Genomic DNA, 18,702 nt, shown 5'->3' on the forward strand with positions numbered 1-18,702 from the left:
AGCCCCCATATTCTTCAATATATTCTTCAATATATTTACACTAGACAAATGGTATTTATAAAAAAAAAACAAAAAAAAACCCAAAACATTTTTTTTTTTCCCCTATACAGCTCTAGTTTACTGTCAGGGAGAGAAGAAGAGAGCATTATAGCGTGTAGGCCACAATGAGGGGTTATTAGACTGTGTGTGTGAGGGGTCACAAGTAGGGCCACTGGGAGGATGGTATACTGTGTGGGTCCACATTAGGGCTTGATACTGTATGGGGGTGAAACTAGGGAGGCATAATACCCTGTTGGGGTCACTAAAGGGCTATTATACTGTGTGTGTGTAAGGGGGGGGCAACAAGGGACTGGAAGGACCAAAGGGAGCGCGGGCCAGTTTAAGGGGGCATATTATACATAAATTTGCCATAGAGCAACCCAGGTTTTGATCGCCTGAAAATTGGGAGTTATGATGAACAATAGGAAACTGTAGTCCTAGTGTTATGTATAGTAAATATCAGCTGCTCCAAGCATTAAACCAGTAATATTAATGTTGATTCTATCTCTCTATCTATCTGTCTCCTATCTATCTATCTATCTATCTATCTATCTATCTATCTATCTATCTATCTATCTATCTATCTATCTATCTATCTATCTATCTATCTATCTATCTATCTATCTATCATTCTGGCAACGAGCTAGTGAAGTACTTGTGCTCTAAGTGACTAGGACTGTAATGTCTCTATCCTGCCATGAACATCGTAGTTTCCAGACACTATGAACACCACAGCCGGAGAACGAGGTGAAGCAGCCGCTCTGTGGAGTTACCTCTACATTACAATGACTTTGGCTGCCCCATTCCCACAACAAAGATGTCTGCCGTGAATCGTCTGCGCAGGCTGCTAGTCCTGGTCGCATAGTCTGAGAACACGTGACTGCATGACACGGAAGCTCTGCAGCCTCCGGACTGGATACAGCTAGTGAGTGAGGGGCGCAGGTAAGAAGCTGTGGCGGGGGTGGCGCAGTCACCACAGGGGTGTCTGGTGAATGTAAGGCTGCCCCTGTGCTGCCAGGCGGCGGTGATGTGTGGCGGGCTCGCCTTCACCTGTCTGTGGCCTGTACGTCAATTACTTTTCGTACAACTCTGACTGTGTTTAGTCCTATGGAGGATTATTACAGAATGAGTCACAGCCATGTACAGAGTATCGCTAGTTGTCTCATGTTATTGGCCCTCAGAAAGCTATGGGGCTGGAGCCCATTCCCTAATACCGAGTATTGTCCCACCATGTTTGTGGCTGTACATAATGGCTTGTATCATTTGTAGTCCACCTCTATTATTGTCTACGGAAAAGTGAGGAAACACTTTTAATATTCAGGATCACCTCCCCTGGGTCAGGTTTAATATATTCTACCATTGGTTTATAATAGGCTACTGTCCAGTGATTGCCTGAGATAAACTACAAATCTGTCTGGAAACTAACCCCTCTCCCCCTGCCTAACTTCTAAATTTACTCGTATTGGGGTACAATTTATTGGTACGGTTGGCAAGGGGGAAGTTCAAACGACCATTACTAAAGTCTGTTTGCCGTCTTTCTCCATAGGATTACAGAAACGGACTTTAGTAATGGTCATGTGAATTCCCCCTAATGGGATATGTTAAAACCTGATCTCTCTTAAAGGGATTCTACCATTAAAACCTCTTTTTTTTTTTTTTTTTTTTTTGTGTATGGATAAGACGTCGGAATAGCCTTTAGAAAGGTTATTCGTCTCTTACCTTTAGACGTGGTCTCCACTGCGCCGTTCCTTAGAAATACCGTTTTTTACCGGTATGTAAATGAGTACTCCCGCAGCGATGGGGGCGGGCCCCAGCGCTCAAACAGTGATGGGGGCGTTTCCACCGCTGGCAGAGAAGTGTCTCCAAGTGCCGCCTACAACTTTTTATTTTATTTTAAGTTCAAATACAGAAGGATAACAATCAGATTTTTTTTTTTTTTGTGGTATAATTTGAGTCACATGATACAGATCAACAGCAAACTGAAGTGCACATCAAAGTAAGACTGGGTTCACAACCCCACCACACCATAGTGCCTATGTCTTCTCCACATGTCCATCACTTGCCAGAGACTTTGTCTAAAGCCATTTAAGGTGACACACAGCATGTACTCCAGTATATTGGTACATTTTGTTTAGTACATCTGTGCTTTAACAGAGCAGCTACCAGCATCATAACAAATCCATATATGCTTGGTGTCTGCAGAGGGTTTTTCTGAGATGTACTGGTATGGTGACAATAGGGCCCCATAGACATAACATTGCTGATGAATTCTGTTGCAATATTATGAATATGGCCAATCTTATATTCGAGATATAATAGGAATCAGTTTGGCATAGTAAATGCAGGGTTAGCGTGTTCATTTTATATCATTGTGAAGGAAATTAAATTTGCACTTGTAATGTGAAAGTGAAAGCTTGTTCATCACGCTTTCTCTGTAAGCATACAACCCGCGATACCACTGTACTGCAAGAATAATCATATCAATAAGACAAGAAAACATAAAGGCCCACATTTACTAATATGTGGAGAGATCACAGTGAAACCCACTGCACAGATACACTGGGGGACGCGCTCCTCAAAGCCACAAGTCCGATGATATGGTAAAACATAATTGCTTTATTTATAACGCGTTTCAGAGTTATTCGTGTTTTGCAAAAAATGCAAATCCTTCCTCTGATCCTTTTTCTTTTGATAGTAGGCTTAAAATCTAATTCTAATTCACTGTGATTCCTCTACATATCTTCTATACGACTCAGTCATTACTGAAGGTTGTAGAACCAAGGGACTGGCGACCCAGGTCCTAAAGACCAGTAATATCTCACTATTTGTGGAAAAAGACCACGAGTGGAACCTGAACAGTTTGAGGATCTAATGGGGATCCACCACAGAGACTAATCTCACAAGTGGTTTCATTGTTGGGAAGTGCATCTCCTGTGGTTACATCCTCAAAACACAGCCCACATTTACTAATAGTTAGACAGTGTAATCTTAATGGGGTTGTCTGAGATAAATGGAAATCCCTACACTAATCTAGAAACTTTGTAAATAACATATTTAATAAAAAAAAAAAATGTATAGCTACCCATATCCCTGAAGCGGTCACGTGACCGCCCCAGGGACTGTTTCTGATTATCCGGTGACGATCCATTTCCCCTTCCCAATCCACCCAATCATACTTGCCTTCCAGGCTTCTTCCTGCGGACAGCCCCTCCTTCTTTATTGATTCTGCAGCTGCATTCTCTTCTCCAAGCACTGCTCTTGGCACTGCTGCTGATAATCCAACTATACTGCGAGGCAGAAGTGGATCATTGCTGCAGAGAAAGAATGGGTAGTATTACCGAAAAGTGGATGCATTTAGGAGCCACAGCAACTCGACCATGAAGTGACAAACCATGTAAAGATACAGAGCGAGGTCACCATGTGCTGCGACACATAATGCATAGCTGCATTGAAAGTTTTCTATATTCAAGCACAATTCTAAGAGTGTAATGAAGTGGTGTAAAGCATGTTGTCATTGGACTCTGGAACAGTGGACAATCACTTTTCTGTATGAGGAAGCCTGATGAGTCTGGATATGATGACTGCCAGGAGAATGTTAAAGGGGTTTTCCCATATTTGTGTTTCAGCAGCTTTATCTGCTGTCTCCCCTTCTCACTTCCTGTATTCCTTATCAAATAGTCAAATCCGCCCCCCAGCTTGCTGAACAGGACACTGAAGTATCACAATACTTATGATTATTAATTGTGAACGCCTCCTAAGTTTTACTTTGTGCTTGTCTTTTCCAGGATTAAGAAGGAACCTTCTGACCAGGCAAGATGCAGAGCACTGCAAATTATCTGTGGCTGCTCTCTGATATACTTGGGCAAGGAGCCACTGCCAATGTGTTTCGTGGTCGCAATAAGGTAGATTTTGTTAATGATGTGTGTAAATAATTGTTCTTTTAAACACACACACACTGCTGTACTGGCAATACATAAGCAGAGTCCAGTATATGTAAGATTTGCATCTGTATGGCCGTACATGCTATTACTCCGCTACTTGCTATTTGGCTGTTATGCAGTTAGTTTTTAAAACTACATGTAACAATTTCTTTGAGACAATATAGAAAGAAATTTACTTTATTTTACTTTAATCACCTTAAGCTGTTAGTAAGTAATCCTGAATCCCCAGTTGGTCTCTGCTTCCTATCAAAACACAAGAAATGACCATTCAGCCTGTTTATGGCTTCTTTTACATTTTTAACCTTTGAGAAATTTGTAAAGGCTTTTTATCTGCATGAAACCTCTTGTTATTATTACTAATAATATTTTTATTTTATAATTGTCAACCTCTGTATAATACGTTTAGCGTACACCAAATAAAGAGCAAGTTATTTCTGCTTTCTGAGAAGTAATTTTGGTATGGAAAGCCTTTGTATTGTGAAAGCCTTCATGATGAAATTAAATCTGCTTTGTTGCTGTGTTTGTTTCACAGAAAACGGGTGACTTGTATGCTGTGAAAGTGTTCAACAATTTAAGCTTCCTTCGTCCTGCTGATGTTCAGACAAGGGAGTTTGAGGTGCTGAAAAAGCTCAACCACAAGAATATTGTCAAACTCTTTGCAATTGAGGAAGAGGTAATCTATTGTTTGCTTTGGTGTGACGCCTGACCCGCTAGAGTTGCCAATGTTATTAATAATTTATGCTGTGTACATTCTATTTGTTATTACGTTATTACTAGAGATGAGCGAGTAGTGAAATATTCGAGATTCAATATTCGTTTTGAGTAGAGCCTCAATATTCGACTACTCAATCGAGTATCGAATCCCATTATAGTCTATGGGGAAAAAAAATGCTCGTTTCAGGGGAAACCACTATTCAACTAAAGGAGAGTCACCAAGTCCACGAGTAGCAGGAGAAGAGTGTTTAGGAGAAGCGCTGTGCAGTTAAAGCGCACGGACCCCATTATAGTCTATGGGGTCCGTGCGCTTTAACTGCACAGCGCTTGCAGTTGCGCAGATATTCCGTTCGGGGGGAGTCCTCCTGCGGACTCCTTCCAGACGAGAGGCAAGCGCTAATGTGAACCGGCCCTTACTCGTCCTGCAGAACCAGCATTGATTGGCCAATTGCTATACACTGGTTCTGCAGCAGGCTCATCCTTGCTAGTCGGGAGAGCTGGCAGCTTGCGTTTATGCGGAGGCTGACTTTTTCTCATAGGAATGCATTTACCAGCGTTGATTGGCCGAATGCTATACAGTGTACAGCATTCGGCCAATCAATGCTGGTTCTGAATCGAATTTTTACTGAGAATAGTGATAGTATTCGAACGAGTACAAGTATTTCGAATACCTACTCGACCGAATACTAATCACTCATCTCTAGTTATTACATTTCATTATCTGTAGTGCTATACTATAATAGTGAGTACTGAACTCTCATTTTCTAGCTTTCTCTGTGCATACAAATTGTGCTGAGATTATCAACATGGTGCATGTGACATGATGAACCGGGCACAATTTATGTTACCTTCCATATGCAACATCAAGGCTAGGGTAATTTACCTCCATATTTTGTGAAAAATTATTGTATCATGATGTTCAAAAGTTTGGTGCAGTTTTCACGTGTCAGTATAGTTCCCTTAAAACCGAGACATATACATTAACTATAGCTAAATTACATGATAATAACAACTTTATTTATATAGCGTTAAACTTTTTCTGCAGCACTTTACACATCAGAGGACACATGAACAGACCATATTAGATATTATAATGTGACAAAATAATTAACATATCAAACAGTAAGAGCCAGGGCCCTGCTCGTGAGAGCTTACAATCTATGATGAAATAGGGAGACACAAGAGGTAAGAACTACTTCAGTACTATTGATGTAGATGAAAAACTTATCTAGAACACATAAATTTGGTCTACACCATTTCCTTGTGTCAGAATGTATGCCAGAATTCTGATGGTTTTTTTGCATTCTAGATGTCAAGTCGACATAAAGTGCTGGTTATGGAGTTTTGCCCATGTGCAAGCTTGTATTCTGTGCTTGAGGAACCTTCAAATGCATATGGATTACCAGAGTCAGAGTTTCTTATTGTTTCCCGGGATGTTGGTATGTCACTTGTTTTTATTCTCTTTTAGAATACGCAAGAACCAGCATGGAATGAGTGTTACGTCTCATTAGGGCTAATCATTAATTTGCTGTTACCCACATTGATTAAGGTTGAAAGAGAGTTGAAAAAAAGCTGATGTATTAGATGAATATTCGAATATGCAACTGGCATTAGTATATTGTTCAAAAGAATTTGTCCCAAATTTATATATTACTCTGGTCCTTGTCTGTTTAACTCCTTAGGTGCCTTGGTCAATAGCAGCTGTGGCATTTAAGAAGTTTGAAAGGGTGGTTGACACCCTATCAGATCAGCTAATGCCTAACCCAGCATGATCTAGTGTTGCCACTGCTATGGCAGTTAAGGTGCTGACAGTGTTCTGTATGGCTATGAGGTCCTGCCAGAACCATGGCCTAATAAAATACATGTCAGAGTTATGCAATACATATGTAATTACATCCATAAATGATCCAAATGGTAAAATTATCATATAACCAGCATGGTCTATTGTTTAAAAAAAACAAAAACTGTCAGCAATGAAAAAGTAATCTTCCAAAAACACATTTTCTGACATAAATCTGACAACAAAAAAGTAGTCATGGCTGTCAGAATATGGTCAGACAAAAACAAGTGTTTTTATGCAAAACAATAAATAAGACTATGCATATTTGGTATCATCATTATTACAAAATTACAGAATTTTTAACACAAAAACAATGGCTGAATTGCTAATAAACGTTATTTATAAGTTTATAGGATTTAATGCCCCTTAATTGTGCCATTAAAATTTCACATCATCCATCAAAAAACAAACTCACATACAGCAGCTACCATGACATGAAAGTAAAATCTTTATCATTTATGGAATGCGATGATCAAAAAGGTCTGGCCACTGAGGGCTAAAATAATTTTTAATGAGAAATGTCCTCTACATGATATTTTTTTTAATTACCAAATAAAACTTTGTGAATATAATTTAACAAACTGATTTATGCACAGCTTGCACATTCATTATTTACATCCATTTTAATAGACTTGCTGTTATTGAAATATAATTGTTTTACTCTCCAATAAAAACTGGAAAAAGAAATATAATTGTTAAAGTATGAAGCCAAGGTCGAAAATTTATTTTTTATTATATTTTTCTTCCACACATTTTTCTTCTTGTCTTTTTATTTCTTTAGTGGCAGGAATGAATCACCTTAGAGAAAATGGAATAATACACAGAGATATCAAGCCTGGAAATATTATGCGAGTCATCGGTGAAGACGGGCAGTCCGTCTATAAATTGACTGACTTTGGTGCAGCCAGGGAATTGGAGGACGATGAGCAGTTTGTCTCTCTCTATGGCACTGAGGAATATTTGGTAATTCTGACACTTTGTTTTAATTATCAGTCTATTGATCTAACAAATTTTATTGACTTTTTTTTCTTTTTCTTCCCCCTCAAAAAAAAAAATCTGTATTGAATATATAATATGTAAATAACGTCCAAGATCTCTGCTTGGAATTTAATATGAATTTGTAATCTGGTTATGTGAAGATTAAACAAAATTCTTAACTTGGTAACAATAAAGTTACCTCTGTCAAGTGGAATCCTCACATAACCAGGAAAGATTTTCATCCTCTGTAAGCCAAAGTATTCTATTAACTGGCAGCGAACAGAGCTTGTAAACTGTGAAGCATTGACCTCTCAAGGGGAAGCAGTTGGCTCAAGTGTCAGTGGTGAATTTCATGACTAATGAGTGTCTTTCAGTAGAGATGAGGGGGCGGTGATCACAGGATAAAGAGGGACAGTTTGTGTTCATTGATGGATATGCTGGCAGTACCACTGCTCCTGCTTGAGCTGCGCCTGGAGCCCAGCTGACCCACACAGTTGGGTTCCTGGTGCAACTTGACAGTTTAACCCCTTAGATGTTGTGGGCAATAACAACCACAGCATCTAAGTGGTTAGAGCAGGGGTAGGCAACCTTTTTTTTTCGGCGTGCTGATTTTAATTAAAAAAAATCAAAGATGAGGTCCTCTGAGTGCTGGTCAATAATAACTCTGACGACCCTAAACTAAAGTCATATACCACAAACAATAACACAGAAGTGCTGCCACCAGATGCTTTAGGACACGTGTGAGGTTTGCCGAATGCTTGACCCTGCGGTGCCTGAAGACAGCTGATAAGGTGAATACGCAGCAACTCCTCTAACCCCCTCCCCCACAGGGCCCCCTGAGCTTCTGAGTGCCTCTCCCATAGCATCCTTTTTTTTTTTTTTTTTTTTCTGCATTTCTCACTGGGGCCCCTGGAGCTGGGCCCATCATTTTAGATAAGCCCTTTTTTCTTGTGCGTTTTTAGCCCTTCCTTATTGCCCTTACTGAGCGCCCCTTTTGGGGAGCGCGTGGTTTCCATCCCCCTTGGTGTGGAGGTACCCTTTCCTGGCTCCCAGTACCTTTTTCAGCCCTCTGTCGGGCCTTCCACAGCACCCGGCTGTGCCTCCCTACTGAGGATGCCTCACTGCAGTCTGCAATTCAATTTTAGGCCGCAACTAGCCGGCGCTCCCCCCAGACTTCCAGCTTCCCTTAGCCAAGGGGAGGTGCCATCCTTTTCTTCCAATCCCCTGGTTACATGTCCTGGTGGGAATTCCTATGAGACTTACTTCCTTTTTTCCTCAGAAGTGTTTTTCTTTCTGAGGTTGTTTTTCTGGGTTAGCTGGCTTTCTGCAGCCCTGCTGTGGCTACTGCGGCACCTCAGGATCATTTTCTTTAGCTTCTTGCTGGACATAGCACATGGGAATCCTTTTTGTGCAGCCTTCTGCAGCAGTTGGTGATCGCACTTCCTCCGGTGATCTGGTAGGCTATCTTACCTCATTTACCCCTTAGGGTCACCCCATCGCTGCTGCATTTTACATGTGAGCCCGCTGTAATAAAAAGCTGTGATGCAGTCACCTGAGCCCATCTGCTCTCTCAGCCCTCCAACTAAGCCAGCTCAAGACCCTCCCAGTCTCCCTAAGGCAGACCCTACCCCCGATTTTTCATCTGCCCTTACCTGGGCTATATGTGACTTTTCCAGACTTAATCAGTCTGTGGTTGAAACTCTGTAGCAGTCGCTTTTGGTCCTTCCTTATTGCTCCTACCGAGTGCGCCTGCTATGCAGGCGCTCATATGTACGGTGAAAGATACTCTACGCATTTCATAGAACCTCACTTCTAAAGAGGACATCTCCTTTTGCCACAGCCGCCGCCCTCTTCTGTTCTTCACCAACCACGGGGCTTTTGATCATGTCTTGAAGGAACAATGGCTTCACCGAGTCCATCCCCTGCCTTCCTCTAGGAAGTTGAATGTCCTTTTCAGTCTGATCTGGATCAAGGACTTGGTCTTCTTTTTTTTTTTTTTTTTTTGCAATTTTTATTAAGAAAGTTTTAAATAATAAAATGGATGGACAAAACCCCTGGTCTGGTGGCAGGGGTGTTGGCGGATCACTGGGTCGATCCCCCTGTGGGCGCCGTGTTGTGATTGTGGCGGTCGCTGTGCACTGCCACATCCATAGAGTAGGGACCTACTATAAAGAGGTCGCCGTGAAGTGGCTAGTGGACTTATACATCTTGATCAATATGTATACTAAGAACCTCATGTTCAGTATTGTAGAATTTGCTGAGACGCACTAGATCAATGTATAAGATTGGGATGTGCGGGTCGTCTTTTTCTTTTTTTGGATACACATGGTAAGTTTCTTCCTTCACCATTTTTTTTTTTTCCTTGGTACCATCACTCCACCATTTTGCACAGATATTTTTAATTAACAGGAGGCTGCAAAAAGCGACCCACCTACTAGCTCTCAGTCCTCTGACTGGGGCAATATGGTAATGTGAATTTTTGAGATCTGTTCACATGATGCGGTGCTGCATGTTGTCTGCTGTGCCTGTGGGGCGGTGCGACCCAGAACCTAGGAGTTTGGTCTGGTGGCAGGGGTGTTGCCGGACCACTGCGTCGCTCCCCCTGCGGGCCCCGTGTTGCGGCGGTCACTGTGCAGCACCACACCCAGTAGAGTAGGGACCTACTATAAAGAGGTCACGTGGGAAGTGGCTAGTGGACTTATACACCTTGATCAATGTTTATGCTAAGAACCTCATGTTCAGTATTGTAGAATTTGCTGAGACGCACTAGATCAATGTATAAGATTGGGATGTGCGGGCCATGTCTTTTTCTCTTTTTGGATACCCATCATAAGAAATAATCAGTAAGATGAACAAAGATATTTTTGGCATACAACTTTTTCTTTCTTTTATTGTAAATGTGCTTTTGGCATGACCAGGATGCATCCTTCTTGTTACTTAATGGTGCGTGCTTGAACATTATTTATTTTCCTACAGGGAGTGGCACACTCTACCATCTTCCCTTAAAAATTTGGGATCTTAAGCTCATTCTTGAGGTGTTTCAGGCTCCCCCTTTCGAGCCCTTGTGTGAAATCTCTCTTTGGTTTCTGTAATGGAAGGTTGCCTTCTTGGTGACTATTACTTCCATCCACATGGTCTATGAACAGGTTGTCGTGTCCGGGAAGCCTCCTTTTCTTGTTCTCAACAAGGCCAAGGTTGTCTTTTGTCCACCACCTTCATTTTTGCTTAAGGTGGTTTCTTCCTTCCACATCAATGAGGACATAGTTTACCATTTTTCTCTCCAGATGCCACGCACCCACATGAGCACTTTCTTCTCTGTCTGGATGTGGTCTGGGCTGCCTGCTTCAGTCGTCTGGACAACTTGTTTGTTCTCACTGAGAGCTCTTCCAAGAACCTTCCTGCTTCAAAATCTTCCATCTCTAGCCTCCAGCCTCTCTGTGTGACTGCTCATTCCACAAGACCAGTCAGCATTAGGCTTCCACCGCCCAGGTCTGCAAAGCTGCCACCTGGGCCTCTGTCCTCACTTTCACGAAGTTCTACTAGATCCACTTTGTTGCCTCTACTAATGTCAGCTTGGGTCGTAAGGTTCTGCAAGTGGCTGGGTGCTAGGTTACTCACATGGCTGTGTAATTCCCAACCTCTGGGGCTGCTTTAGGACATTCCATGGTGCTGTGTCTTCCAATGAAATAAGTGAGAATACTATTTTTGTACTCATCGTAGAATCCTTTTCATGTACTCATTGGGGGACACAGATCCCATCCTTGTTTCTTGTTGTTCCTTCCCAGGACTGTTTTGGTTTGTTTTCGGGTTCAGGACATTGAGCTGATGTTGGTTCTGTGTTCTTTTTTTGTTTTTGTGTCTTTCTCCAACTGCTGTGGTACAAACTTTCTAGCATAGTGTCTCTGGAGAGAGTATAGCCTAGATACAGAATAGCTTTTGCTATTCCTAGTCTCAGCCTTCTAGTGGCCAGGTCTATATCCTTGGTGCCATGTCCACCAATGAATACAATGTGATAAGTAATTAAACAGTCAATACCAAAATAAAAGTTTTGCTTGCTAATAGAAGTTTATTTTGTAGCATCCAGACATGTACGAGCGTGCTGTGCTAAGAAAAGAACACCAGAAGAAGTATGGTGCCACTGTGGATTTATGGAGTATTGGAGTGACATTCTACCATGCAGCAACTGGCAGCCTTCCCTTCCGACCCTTTGAGGGTCCTCGACGTAACAAAGAAGTCATGTATGTCTTAAACGTTGGCACAGTTAGTGGTTTTGTGGTACTGACTGTTTTAGATTTGTTAGAGTTTACTGCACCATAATATATAGTCTGTACTTTTCCTGTACTAGCACTTTTCAACTTTTCAGTTTGAGTTACATAGAACAGGTTGCCGGTAAACAGCATAGGATTTTGTGTAGAAAATAGATACAACAGTCTTTCCAGATCGGTCAATCCTCATCCATCTACAGCAAATCCAAAAAAAAGAGATGAATGGTTTTTTTTCCCCCTTCCTACAGGTATAAAATTATTACTGGAAAGCCATCTGGTGCAATATCTGGTGTCCAGAGATCTGAAAATGGTCCAATAGAGTGGAGTCGGGATTTGCCGCTTAGCTGTAATTTGTCCTTGTAAGTATAGAATGCATATAACACATATTTGCTAAACTGCATTACATACTTTTGTAGCATTTTCCTTAAGCTGAGTATAATAAATTATTTGTATTATAATTAGTTCAATCTCTGGCTTATTTCCTGAATCAGAGGAGCTTAGCAACATCTGTATGACCATGGCTTTCAGTTATTTATTAAGGAGTTTGGCTGTGGAAGAATTGAAGTCGGAGTTAAAGATAAGATAAGATAATCCTTTAATAGTCCCACCTTGGGGAAATTTCAGCGTGTTACAGCAGCATAGTAATACAGATACAGGATAATACAGAGTAATATGTTACAGACGTAGACACAGATAAGCTGAGAAGAGAAGATATACTAGGAGTCCATGGCAGCTAAGGAAAAACAGAAGAGAAAGAGGAAGACCTCATGATCATCCTCATAATCATTAGTTCTCTGTGCGGAGAGCTCTTCGTTTGGTCTGATGTAGATTATACAGCCTGGTCGCGGTTGGAAGGAAGGACCTGCGATAGCGCTCCTTCTCACACTTGGGGTGAAGCAGACGGTCGCTTACAGTGCTGCCAAGTCCCATCAGGGTCCCATACATGGGGTGGGATTTGTTCCCCCGCATGGAGGTCACCACAGACAGTATCCTTCTGTCACCCACCACCTGTACTGGGTCCAAGGGGCTCCCCAGGACAGAGCTGGCCCTCCTGATCAGCCTGTCAAGTCTATTTCTGTCCCTGGTTGATATACTGCTTCCCCAGCAGGCCACACCGAAAAAGATGGCTGAGGCAACCACAGAGTTGAAGAAGGCCCTAAGAAGTGTCCCCTGGACTCCGAAGGCCCTCAGCCTCCTGAGCAGGTAGAGTCTGCTGTGGCCCTTTCTGTGCAGTGCCTCCAGGTGATCAGCCCAGTCTAGTTTATTATTGAGGAGCACGCCCAGGTACTTATAGGTCCTGACTATCTCAATACATGTTCCTTGGATCTCCATCGGGGTCGGAGCACCTCTCCGTTTACTAAAGTCCACCACCATCTCCTTGGTCTTCCCAGCATTAATCCTGAGCTGGTTCTGCTGGCACCATTCAACAAAATCCCGGTTTAAGTCTCTGTATTCCCTATCATCGCCATCAGTGATAAGGCCGACTATAGCAGAGTCATCGGAGTACTTCTGTAAGTAACAGCTGGATGAGTTGTGCCTGAAGTCAGCAGTGTACAGTGTGAAGAGGAATGGGGCAAGAACTGTACCTTGAGGTGCCCCCGTACTACAGATCACAGTGTCAGACACACAGTCCTGGGCTCTCACATACTGAGGGCGGTTTGTCAGGTAGTCTAGGATCCAGTTGGACAGGTGATGGTCCGCACCACCAAGGTTCAGCTTCTCCCTCAGTAGCCCTGGCTGAATGGTGTTGAACGCACTGGAGAAATCAAAGAACATTATTCTCACAGTGTTCCCGGGTTTCTCCAGGTGAGAGAGAGCTCTGTGAAGAAGGTGGATGATGGCGTCATCTACCCCAATGCCTGGCCGGTAGGCAAACTGGAGGGGGTCCAGAGCGGAGCTCACTAGGGGGCGTAGGTGTGTCAGGACCAGTCTCTCTAGGACCTTCATTAGGTGTGATGTCAGTGCTACAGGTCGGTAGTCATTGTAGCCCATCGGGTTGGGTTTCTTTGGGACTGGTACCACGCAAGATGTTTTCCACAGTTGAGGTACCACCCCCAGCTTCAGGCTCATATTGTACATGTGCGTTATAATACCACACAGCTGGTCACTGCACATTTTAAGAACTCTTGCGCTTATACCATCAGGTCCCCCCGCTTTGTTCGCTCTAATATTCTTCATTTCCTTACACACCTGAGACTCCTGCAGGATCAGATAGTCAGATTGCAGTTGACCGCAGGTCGGTGGGGGTTGGGTCTTGATGTGTGAGGGGAGGGCGGTTAGCTGACATGCTGGTGGGGGGAGCATTTGCTTGGAGTCCAATCTATTGAAGAATAGATTAAGCTCGTTAAGCCACTTCCTGTCCCCTACTGTTCGGTGCCTTGTCTTTTCCTTGTGTCCTGAAATTGCCTTAAGGCTGTCCCACACCTCAGAGATTCTACCCTCCCCCATCTGTAGCTCCATCTTCCGTCTGTAGTTGGCTTTCCCTTCCCTGATCAATTGTCTCAGCTGTTTCTGAACCGCCCCCAGGCCATCTTTGTCCCCAGACCTAAAAATTCTCTTTTTTTTGCTTGAGGAGAGTTTTAATCTCAGAGTTAATCCATGGTTTGTTATTGGAGAAACACCTCACCTTCCTAGTTGGTACCGTGCTGTCCACACAGAAATTAATGTAGTCCGTTATGCAATGTGTGAGTCCCTCAATGTCCTCTGGAAATGAGTCTTGAAACACTTCCCATAAAGTTATATCAAAGCAGTCCCTTAGAGACTCGACACTTCCCTCTGACCAAATCTTCACGGTACGGGTAACCGCCGGTTCTCTGCGCACCAGTGGAATGTATGTGGGTCGCAGATGTACCAGGTTGTGATCTGATCTGCCTAGGGGTGGTAGGGCAGATGAGTTATATGCATCCCTTACATTGGCAAAGAGCAAGTCCAGCGTCTTGTTGTCTCTTGTATGGCAGGTTACATACTGTGTGAAGCCTGGTAGAGTGGATGCTGAGACATGGTTGAAGTCTCCAGACACTAGGAGCAGGGCATGGGGGTGAGATGATTGCAGCTCACTCACAACAGCATGGAGGACTTCACAGGCAGCGTCAGCTTTAGCAGAGGGGGGGACATAGGCAGCTAGTACAATAACATGTGATAGTTCCCTTGGCAGGTAAAAAGGTCTCATGCCCACGGCTAGCAGTTCAATATCCTTTCCACACAATTGTTTCTTAACCACAATATGTCCTGGATTACACCATCTCTCATTGACAAATATTGCAATTCCTCCGCCTATTCGCTTACCGCTCTCCAGTGTTCTGTCCGCCCGAAGAAGTTTGAAGCCCTCCAGGGAGGCAAGTATGTCCGGAGTGATTTCAGTAAGCCAAGTCTCTGTAAACAGCATCATACTGCACTCACGAAACTCCTGTTGATGTCTGGTCAGTGCTGTCAGTTCATCCATCTTATTCACAATTGATCTCACATTCCCCATAATGATGGACGGGATCACATGCTTTTTGCGTTTTCTTCCTTCGCGTCTCAGTATGCCGGCTCGTTTTCCGCGTTTTCTGCGTTTTCTAAGTCTCCTTATTAGTTCGTGGGGGATGGTAAGAGCATGCTTGTCCAGCTTGCCCTGCAGCATGCTTCTAAGGTGTAATAGTGTCTCCTTAGTGTAAACCAGTCTTCCTTGTCTGTGTGGAGGCATGCTTCAGACAAAAAGGCTTAGGTGCTTAGGCCTGCCAATACCACAGCCCTGATAATATAGAGGCCTTGCTAATTATTGATTTGCATATGACAAAGTTGTTACATTTAGTTTAATAAAATAATACAATGGCCACACTCGGTTCTGGGAATATAGAAGCTTGTGTTCCTGCCTCCTTATCCTCATTACCAAAGGATATACTTTATTCATGTCATCAGGGTATCATGGAGAATGGTAGAGTAGTATTTCAGATAGAGTTCCTCTTCTAGCTGGTTGCAGCAGAACAGTGTGATATTAAGAAGCTCAGCTCACATTGAATTTATTAATGATACTGTGTAATTATGCACAAGTATAATGTTTTGTCTTCATTCCACATTTTTAGAACTCACACACAAGTAAGTACTTTATGAAGACTATTTATTTTTTGTTTTGAATTTGTGAATCGCATAGTCAGTCAGATTAATAAAATGTTATGGGTTTTACTGGTAAAAAGGTATTCCCATCACGGGACCTGCAACTGTGAACCATTTAAGGCATGCCCTAACTTTGGGGCCTTTGTTGTCTGTTCTCCAAGTAGAGCCCTTTTCTTATTACAGTGGTCTCTTCTTCTTGCCTATCTCTATGACAGGCTCATGATAGCTGAAGTCTCATGACTCCAGGCCCATTACATCAGGCCTCTCTCCCATATTTAGCCTGCTGCCTCCTCTCGGCCCATTTAGTTACTTTCCCTTGACCCTGGACTTAGCAATAGAATGACCATCTCCTCAATGGTGCCTAGAACTGAGGAGCAGTCCCCTGGAAAAAGCACCTCACTGTAATCCAGAGGCTGTGAGCCCTTCACCGCCCTGGCGTCTGAATCCTCACCAGGCCCTTCCGGGTCCGGAACAGGATTCCTCTTCGGCTGAGCTTTAGTTCTCTGGAAATGGTTTAGGACATCAATTGTACTGTGTCCCCAATGATATTAGAAAATTGGATTTTTGTACTTACCGTAAAATCCCTTTCTCGTTGTACTCATTGGGGGACACAGATCCTGCCCTCTGCTTTTTCTGTTCTTGATTGTTGTCCTTGGGTTCTCTTATTGGGGTCAGGACATTTTGGTGCTTGCTCCACGCTTTGTCTTCTCCTACTGCTGTTGGTACAAAGCCGATTCATTTACTGTCTGTGAAGAGGTATAGCCCACTTGGGCGGAGCCAACACTTTCCTATAAGTATCAGCCTCCTAGTGGCCGGACCTATACCCACAGTACTGTGTCCCCCAATGAATACAACGAGAAAACATTTGTTTTTGTACCGTGCTAGCCAGTGGATTTACCTGAGGAAGAAGCCGAGAGCTTTGAAAGCTTGTAATCTGTCATCATTATTAGTTAGCCATTAAAAAGGTATCAACTACTGAAGACTATCAAGTTTTTTGTTTTTTATATTACAACGAGAAAGGGATTTTACGGTAAGTACAAAAATCTAATTTTTATGTTATGCATATGGGTAGCTCTAAGATTTTTTTGATATTTTTTTTTCTGTCTTTTGATTTGTATATATCTTTTATTAATATATCTTTCCTGTTTTCCTTATAGTGGTCTACAGTCGCTTTTTACTCCAGTGCTGGCGAATATTTTAGAAGCTGATCAGGAGAAATGTTGGGGTTTTGACCAGTTCTTTGCTGTAACGAATGATGTTTTCCACCGAATCGTTATCCATGTCTTTTCTCTTCAGCAAATGACACTCCACAAGATATACGTTCATATTTATAATATGTAAGTTTACAGTAATATTAAAGATAACAATGTTACTGGGATTTTAAGTGACTTCTAATTTTTGGTACTAAATATAAATTACTTATATTAGTCATAGCTGTTTATCTCAAATGCTCTGAGCGGCCTTTTACGTTTAATTTTTAATTTTTATTTTTTTGCATCCACAAAAAAAGCAAATTACACAGGAATCAAAAATGGAAATGCACTAGGCAGTACAAAAGTGTGAATATGTGGGGATTTTATATCTAAACATATTTTGTTGGGCAAGTGTCTGGACACCACCATACATGTTAGATGGCTGGCTCAACCATTGTTTATGTAAGGTGTATGGGCAACTTGAGACGGAAACCTTCAGGACTCTTTCTCACCCATTCATTTGAATCGGTGAGAAAGCTGTCCGGCCGTGAGCGGCGGTGAGCGTTTTATGCTCTCTGCCGCGAAACCGTTTTTTTAAATCCGGACACAGAGTCGGACATGCAGTACTCTGTGTCCGGATTAAAAAAAAACGGTTTTGCGGCGGAGAGCATAAAACGCTCACCGTCGTTCACGGGCGGACCTGGTCTGTGGTTTCCATCTTCTTGCATGCAGAAGACGGAAACCACAGAACGGAGTGCCGAACGCTAGTGTGAACCTAGCGTAACTGTGACACATCAAAATTTTGACTGGATTTTCCCTGTAAGCAGATCCTGCTAGGATATAGCCAGAAATGGAGCAATGTATTCTGATTCATGCTACTCCACCTTTTTAGTTCATTATATGTAATGTCCACTGGGTTAGTTCCCACATTCACACTGATTATTTTAGATCTACGTTGCTCAGTGTTTAAGCGTGATTTTTTTCATGAGCTTTGGGTATATATAATAGTAATATTTATTTTGAGTGACCATTTACTCCACGGCACTGTACATACAAAAATGTATATAAAATGCTTAGAAACACCAGGTAGAGTTTTTGTGTTGTTCTTTTCAGACCTTCTGAATTTCATGACTGGGTGTATAAGCAGACAAAAATCCCATCTCAGAACCAAGAGCTTCTCTACGAAGGCAGAAGACTAGTTTTAGAGCCTAACAGACAAGCACAGCATTTCCCTGTAACTACAGAAGAAAATCCTATATATGTGGTAACGAGAGAGATGATGACAATTATTGGTCTACGGTATGAGGAAAGTAAGTACACTAATCCTGGGTAAAACATTGACTTCAGTACCTTACAGCAGTACAAACCATATCACCTATTTGTCTAAGCCATAGGATGTAGGCAGTGAAGAGGTTTTATGAGTAGAAAGGCTTTTTATCCATTTACTTGTTCTAAAGTTTAGTTACTTTTTCAGCTTTCAGAATGACTTACAGTTCATCCCCTACTTGCATCAAATGTTAAAGGAACTCTAATCTTATAAATGAATGATAAAACTAAAAAATATATGTTATTACCCTCACTGTTTGTCAGTTCATGGCATTTTCTGTTTGATTCTTGTACAAAATTGCTTGGAGAGC

The 18,702-nt window shown here is 42.4% G+C and overlaps 1 protein-coding gene across 2 annotated transcripts in view; it reads left to right on the forward strand.

The window, feature by feature from the left end:
- The first annotated feature begins 857 nt into the window (after positions 1 to 857).
- The window catches only part of TBK1 (TANK binding kinase 1), a 33,376-nt gene continuing 15,531 nt past the window's right edge, over positions 858 to 18,702 (forward strand). The window contains exons 1-9 of one of the 2 annotated variants that reach the window (XM_075274417.1): positions 858 to 964; positions 3,825 to 3,941; positions 4,513 to 4,653; positions 6,004 to 6,133; positions 7,316 to 7,497; positions 11,590 to 11,750; positions 12,026 to 12,136; positions 17,030 to 17,209; positions 18,179 to 18,375. In XM_075274417.1, the coding sequence (XP_075130518.1) occupies positions 3,855 to 3,941; positions 4,513 to 4,653; positions 6,004 to 6,133; positions 7,316 to 7,497; positions 11,590 to 11,750; positions 12,026 to 12,136; positions 17,030 to 17,209; positions 18,179 to 18,375 (1,189 nt within the window). In that variant the 5' untranslated portion in view covers positions 858 to 964; positions 3,825 to 3,854. Of the gene's footprint in view, positions 982 to 3,824; positions 3,942 to 4,512; positions 4,654 to 6,003; positions 6,134 to 7,315; positions 7,498 to 11,589; positions 11,751 to 12,025; positions 12,137 to 17,029; positions 17,210 to 18,178; positions 18,376 to 18,702 lie in introns of both variants that reach the window. The other variant, XM_075274416.1, reaches the window with a different exon arrangement.

The sequence above is a fragment of the Leptodactylus fuscus genome, chromosome 5, assembly GCF_031893055.1.
Source record: "Leptodactylus fuscus isolate aLepFus1 chromosome 5, aLepFus1.hap2, whole genome shotgun sequence".
In the NCBI taxonomy this organism is placed as follows: domain Eukaryota; kingdom Metazoa; phylum Chordata; class Amphibia; order Anura; family Leptodactylidae; genus Leptodactylus; species Leptodactylus fuscus.